This window comes from Merops nubicus, unplaced genomic scaffold, assembly GCF_000691845.1.
Source record: "Merops nubicus isolate BGI_N331 unplaced genomic scaffold, ASM69184v1 scaffold50349, whole genome shotgun sequence".
In the NCBI taxonomy this organism is placed as follows: Eukaryota; Metazoa; Chordata; class Aves; order Coraciiformes; family Meropidae; genus Merops; species Merops nubicus.
In genome coordinates this window covers 1-6803 of record NW_008631287.1, presented here as the reverse complement: position 1 = coordinate 6803, position 6803 = coordinate 1, and the positions used below count along the sequence as shown (strand labels likewise).

The 6803-nt window shown below is 56.9% G+C and overlaps 1 protein-coding gene across 1 annotated transcript; it reads left to right on the top strand.

Annotated features, from left to right (window-relative positions):
* Positions 1-5: 5 nt before the first annotated feature.
* Positions 6-6520, top strand: LOC103779861 (WD repeat-containing protein 90-like; the record flags this gene model as incomplete). Its single annotated transcript, XM_008947504.1, has 8 exons — positions 6-21; positions 840-951; positions 1920-2091; positions 3160-3282; positions 3456-3636; positions 4012-4142; positions 5499-5642; positions 6401-6520. Coding segments are annotated over 8 exons (999 nt in total), but the record flags the coding sequence as incomplete, so codon positions are not given.
* Positions 6521-6803: the final 283 nt, after the last annotated feature.

Below are 6803 nucleotides of genomic sequence, written 5' to 3'. Positions count from 1 at the left end.
AGGCTGATGAGGGGGAGATAGGTGGGTGCTGGTGCTCCCCCCACCCCGGGGTGTCCCCTGGGGCTCCTCCTGAGGAAAGGAGACCGGCGAGCTGTGCTCAGAAAACCAGTTTGCTGTGGGGGTGTCACCTAACGCAACCTGGTCCCGTTTTTCTGCTGCACGAAGGGGTGTGAGGCTGCAAGGTGGGTGGGGAAGGTCCTCCCGTTGAGTTCTGAGGTTCAGGAAGGACCCCTTTGCCTTCTAGACTCCTAAAGGAGCAGCCTGGGGGTGGCTGGGTCCAGGCCTAGTCCCAGACTTTGGTCGATGGTGTATGTTCAAAGGGTTATGTGTGTGGCCACCCATCAGAGTCAACGTTTACCTGTTTCAAAGCTTGGCCCAGGATTTGCACTGAGACAGAATTGCAAAGGCTGGGACTTTATTAAGACAACAGATATAACAAGTTTGGAATTATCCTTGGTGAATACACTTATTGGAAAAATTGAGCTAATCCCATGTAACACCAACAAAGTTAGAGCACGGGTCCCACCAAAGAGGTGTCCCTGCTTGGGGAGGGGAGAGCTCCAGGCCTGCCAACCTGTCCAGAGAGTTGGAGTTCTCTTCCTGCTGTTGAAGGTGAGCCCCTGGCCCAGGCTGCCCAGAGAGGTGGTCGCTGCCCCATCCCTGGAACCATCCCAGGGGCTCTGAGCACCCTGCTCTAGTTGGGGATGTCCCTGCTCCCTGCAGGGGGTTGGACTCAATGACCTTTGAGATCCCTTCCCACCCAAACCAGTCTATGATTCTGTGATGGCCAAGAGTGGTGGGTGTTGACGGGGGCCCTTTGTTCCTCTGTGGTCTCCCAGGTGTCCTGGTGTGCAGGCACAACAAGCTGCTGAGTGGCAGCAACACCAAACGCATCCGCCTGTGGGCAGTGGCTGCTGTGCAGGAGCTGAGGCTGAAAGGTCCCCATGCCAGGTAGGAGGTTGTGGCTCCCACCCCCCACTGTGCTTACACCCATCTTACTGTGCTCTTGAGATGTTCTTCCCCTCCTCTGGCAGCTCCCAGGACCTGTCTGAGAGGTGGCTTTTCACAGGCATTGGCTCTGCCTGCTCCTGTTGCTCCTCACCCTGAGTTTTTCCTCTCCATCCTGTGCCTACTGATTCTTTCTGTCTGGATCTTTTGCCTGGATTTTTGCCACAGGGAGCTGAACCCTCTTCATCACAGCATCACAGCACTGTGGGGGTTGGAAGGGAACTCTGGAGATCATCTCCTCCAACCCCCCTGCTCCAGCAGCTCACCCACAGCAGGGTGCCCAGGGTCACAGCCAGGAGGGTTTGGGATCTCTCCAGAGCAGGAGACTCCACAGCCTCTCTGGGCAGCTGCTCCAGGCTCTGCACCCTCACCCCAAAGAAGTTTCTCCTCCTGCTCAGGTGGCACCTCCTGGGTTCCAGTTGGTGCCCGTTGCCCCTTGGCCTGTCCCTGGGCACCACTGAGCAGAGTCTGGCCCCAGCCTCTTGCCCCCCGGGGCCCTTTAGCTCTTGCTCAGCACTGCTCAGATCCCCTCTGAGGCTTCTCTTCTCCAGCTGCACAGCCCCAGGGCTCTCAGCCTGGCCTGGGCAGATGCTCCAGTTGAATAACTCCTGGAAATGGGTGGAGTTTCTCATGCTTGAAGTTTGTGTCAGTTGGTAGGAACTTCTTTTAGAGAATGAGTGAAAAAAACTTTGCCTTTGTTTCTTCTCTCATGCTACTGCATCTTTCTTGCCTCTAAAGGATGGTGGCAGTGGAGCTGCCATGGTGGTCCCTGCTCAGTGTACAAGAGCCCCCTCAGTGAATCCTTGAGCTGCAAATACACGACTGGGCTCATTAGAAAACTGCATTTAAAGGAGGTGGAGTGGCCCTTCCAACTCTTGAGCTGGTCCTCCTCCTTTCCTCCTCTCCTCCAGGTCCAGCTCTGTCCTGCTAGAACACGAGATGACCCTCGATGGGACGATAGTTAGTGCAGCCTTTGATGACTCCCTGGAGATGGGGATCGTGGGCACCACGGCAGGGACACTCTGGTACATCAACTGGGTGGAGAGCACGAGCATCCGACTCATCAGCGGCCACAAGAACAAGGTCAGAGGAGCTGGGGTGGGGTGGGATGTCCCATGGAGCAGAGGGATGCTCTCCACGCCCTGGGGAGGGTTGTCTGGGCTGCAGAATCATTCCCTGGTCTGGCCAGGACCTGCTGGTGTTGATGGGACAACCTAGAAACGTAGAATCACAGAGTGGTTTAGGTTGGAAAAGACCTTTAAGGTCATCAAGTCCAACTGTTAAGCCAGCACTGCCAGGTCCAGCACTAAGCCATGTCCCTCAGCACCACATCTACCATAGAATCCTCCAACCATTCAGGTTGGAAAAGACCTTTAAGAAAGGACTTAGGCTGAGGATCCCTTTCTGCTGGAGCAGAGGAACAGTTTGCAGGCACTAAGGCTTCATTCCTGGGTGCTGTGACTTCTGTTTGCCACCTGGACACCCATGTTGGATAAGGTTGACTTTGCCTAAAGCATTAAAAAGAACCCCAGTGACTGTTTTGAGTTTTGCTGTTGCTTTGGGGTGTCTTCGTGCTACAGGAAAAAGGGTTCAGATGGTAGAGGAGAAGGTGTTTTATCTAGCCCCATGTTGTGTACTGCCTGCTCCTACCTTTGGGGTTAGGTTTACTGATTTCATAGGTTTGGTTAGGTTGGAAAAGACCTTTAAGATCATCCAGTCCAGCCATTAACCTCACTCTACCAATTCCTTTGCTCAACCATGTCCCTCAGCACCACATCTCCATGGCTTGGAAACCCCTCCAGGGGTGGGGACTCCACCACTGCCCTGGGCAGCCTGGCACAGCCCTGGGCAACCCTCCAGGCGAAGAAATTGTTCCTCAGCTCCAACCTCAACCTCCCCTGGGGCAACTTGAGGCTGTTTCCCCTTGTTCTATCACTTGTTACTCAGGAGCAGAAACCAGCACCCAGCTCTCTACAACCTCCTTTCAGGATGATTTCCATCTCAAACCTAGCTCTCAGCCCAAAATTTAACCACAAACCCAAAACCACCTCACCTTCCTTTACGTGTAGGGCTTCTCATCTGATGTGCCCCCCGAGAGGGGCCGAGGAGCTGAGGTGTTGTAGGCTGTGCCCCCCTCTCCTCTCCCTGCAGGTGACCGAGGTGTGCTTCAGCCCTGACGAGTCCCACTGTGCCACGTGTGGGGAGGATGGCAGCGTCAGGATCTGGGCTCTGGGCAGCATGGAGCTGGTGGTGCAGTTCCAGGTGCTCAACCAGGTGATTTGTTTATGCTCCTTCCCTCTCTTCCTCTTGGCAGAGGGCACAACCCACTGCTTGGGGTCATCACCAGGACCGCTGCGTCCTCGTGGGGCGGAGTGAAGCTGGAGAAATACTCAGAGGTGGAGCTTTGGGTGGCACTGTCTTCACCATCTCGTTGGGTTCCTTTGCAGAGCTGCCAGTGCCTGGCCTGGGAGCCTCATGCCCTTGTCAGGTGGGGAGCTGAGAGCCAGCACGTGGTGGCAGGGTACAGCGATGGCACCATGCGTGTGTTCAGCGTTTCCAGGACAGAGATGGAGCTGAAGATGCATCCCCACAGCGCTGCACTCACGGCCCTTGCCTACTCCACAGAGGGTGAGGTTGCCTCTGCCTGGCTTACCCTCTGACCTCCAAAAACCTGGAGGCCAGGAAGAGCTGGAGAACTTGTATGGATGAGCTTTGGCAGCTGCCAGCTGGGCGTGGAGTGAATGGGATGGGGGGATATGGTGGTGATGGTAGAGCCAGGGGGGTTGGGGTGCAAGACCTGTTCCTCTGCATCCTCCTGCTCACACTCTGCCCTGGCTTTTCTTCAGTGGGTGTCTCTGGACACAGCTCCTCCTGCCCAGCCCTTGACTCAGCTCATCCCAACCTTTCACAGTGTTTTGGAACACCGTCTGTCCCACGGGGACCTTTCTCCTGTGAGTTTTTCTTCTCCTACAAGAAGCATCTGGGTCTTTGCTCTGCCCACAGGAGAAATGATCTTATCAGGAGGCAAGGATGGGCTCGTGGCTGTCAGCAGCCCCCGCACTGGAATGACAATCCGTGTCCTGGCTGACCACAAGGGCTCCTGCATCACCGTGCTGCAGTGCACCAGGAAGCAGGTGAGAGCCCACCCCCTGCCCCGGGGGCACTGCAGAGCTCTGGCACCCAGCAGGGCTGGGTTGGTCAGAAAGTCTGCTTCACCAGCCCTTCTGCTGGCCCCCAGCAGCTCCACAGAATCCCAGCACTGAGGGGGGTCAAGAAGGGACCTCTGGGGATCATCTCCTCCAACCCCCCTGCTCCAGCAGCTCACCCAGGGTCACAGCCAGGAGGGTTTGGGATCTCTCCAGAGCAGGAGACTCCACAGCCTCTCTGGGCAGCTGCTCCAGGCTCTGCACCCTCACCCCAAAGAAGTTTCTCCTCCTGCTCAGGTGGCACCTCCTGGGTTCCAGTTGGTGCCCGTTGCCCCTTGTCCTGTCCCTGGGCACCACTGACCAGAGTCTGGCCCCAGCCTCTTGCCCCCCGGGGCCCTTTAGCTCTTGCTCAGCCCTGCTCAGATCCCCTCTGAGGCTTCTCCAGCGCAGCAGCCCCAGGGCTCTCAGCCTGTCCTGGCACAGAGATGCTCCAGCCCCTCAGCAGCTCAACAGCCTCTGCGGGACTCTCTCCAGTAGCTCCGTGTCTGTATGGAACTGGGAAGCCCAGAACTGGACCCAGTACTCCAGAGGTGGCCTCACTGGGGCAGAGCAGAGTGGGAGGAGAACCTCCCTCGACCTGGTGGCCACAGTGTTCTGAATGCACCCCAGGAGACCACTGACCTCCTTAGCCATGAGGGCACCTTGCTGGCTCATGGGCAACTTGTTGTCCACCAGCAAGCCCAGGTCCTTTTCTGCAAAGCTCTTCCAGCAGGCCAACTCCTCACCTGTCCTGGTGCATGGAAAAAATGTTCATTTTTCCTAGGGATATATTCACTGGAGTAAAGCCACAGGCCTTGCAGGTACTCCCTGCTGGTGAGAGAACCTTTGGTGGCTGTTGCAGACCCACTGCATGTAGATTTGAAGTATCCAACTTCTCAGGCTTTAAAATCATCCCTGCTGCAAGGCTGTGTTCCCTGCTGAGTTCAGACCAAGGAGATCCTCCTCAGTTTTAGGTGAAGGACGTTGTTGGGGGACACGCTGTACCTGCAAGCACTCCCCTAGGAGGTGTGCAGATCTGGAGGGCATCCTAGGAAGGAGATCTGTGTCGTTGAGGCCAGGCATTCACCCCTCCTCCAGCAGCCTGGGGCTTCCAGTCTGGAGCCTACCAGCTTCCCTTGTCCTATTTTATTCCACGTGTCTTTATGAAGGTTCCTCCTGGTGTTGCTCCCCTACAGCACAAAGCCTCGTGTCCCCACGAGCTCCTGCCCCATGTTAGCTCCAGTGGCAGCTTTCTCTGAAGCTTCTGTCCTGCCAGCATCACAGCATTGTGTTTGTCTCTTCTAGTACCATGATTTTGGGGTGGAAGGAAGCGAGCTCTGGCTGGCCACCAGCTTGGACCGACGGGTCAGCGTCTGGGCCTCCGACTGGCTGAAGGATAAGTGTGAGCTCCTGGACTGGCTCAGCTTCCCAGCTCCTGCCAGCCCCCAGGTGAGCGGGGGCCCTGGCACCCGTGGCCCCTGGCAGCCCCCCCCTGCTCCTGCCTGCTCGGGCATGGGGCTGGGGCAGGGAGGGCTCTGAGCAGGAGGGTTGGTACCCGAGGGGGTGTGGAGACGGTCCCTGGTTCAGGTGACATTGTCCCAGGCTGCCCAGGGAGGTGCTGGAGTCACCAGCCCTGCAGGGTCTCAGAAAATATGTGGATGTGGCACTTGGGGACATGGTTTAGTGTTGGGTTGATGGTTGGACTCGATGATGTCAGAGGTCTTTTCCAACCTGAATGATTCTGTGATTTCCTCTCTGTGAAGGAAACTCACCACAGCTCTCCCCACAGTGAACAGGAGTTGGCCTGACCTCACATCCACTACTCAAGTTCTACCTTCTGGCTCCTGTTCTCTTGTGGTGAAGTGATCCATAACCCAAATAATCCACTTTCAGGCCCACACAGCAATCATGCCTGGGTGGAAATCAACCTGTTATCCTCCTGGGCATCCCATTCCTACAGCAGTAAACAAGTTGCTTCAGGTTTCCATGGCAGTGTTTGGTCGCTCCTTGTTTTGCTGTGAGCTCCTCTGAGATGGCAGTGCAAGAGGGGGGAGGGAACAGGCTCCATCATACTCATCTCCCACCACCCAGACACCCACAGCTCAAGGGCTGCTGCCTCTCTGTGCTCTCCTTTTATTCCCCTGCTGCATCAGGTCAAGCTGGGGAAGCCAGCTTCTATTTTGTCCCCTTTGGTGTCCCCTCCCTAGGGTCTCAGCAGCCTCCCACCCAGCCTGGCCGCCTTCTGCCCCTGGGAACCTGGCACCCTGGTCTATGTTGGTTTTGGGGTGCAGAAGGAAGCCCTGTTCTACAGCCTGCGCCAGAAACAGGTACCTGTGTCCTGCCAGGGTGGAGTGTGCGAGGGGGAGGCAGCAAAAAGCTGAGGCTGAAGGCCTTGGGGTGGGCTGGGGGAAGCAGCTGCCCAGGGTGACAGAGTTTTCATCTCTGAAACTCCCACGTCTGGCCCAGGAGAGCAGCAGAACCATGGGCTGGGGCTGGGCAGGCTGGCAGTCCCCACTGCCCTCCAGCCCCCCCAGAGGGGAAAGCTGAGGAGCACTGGAGGGGCTGGCAGCTCCTGGCATGGATGGGTGGGCTCTGCTGGGTGAGAAACTG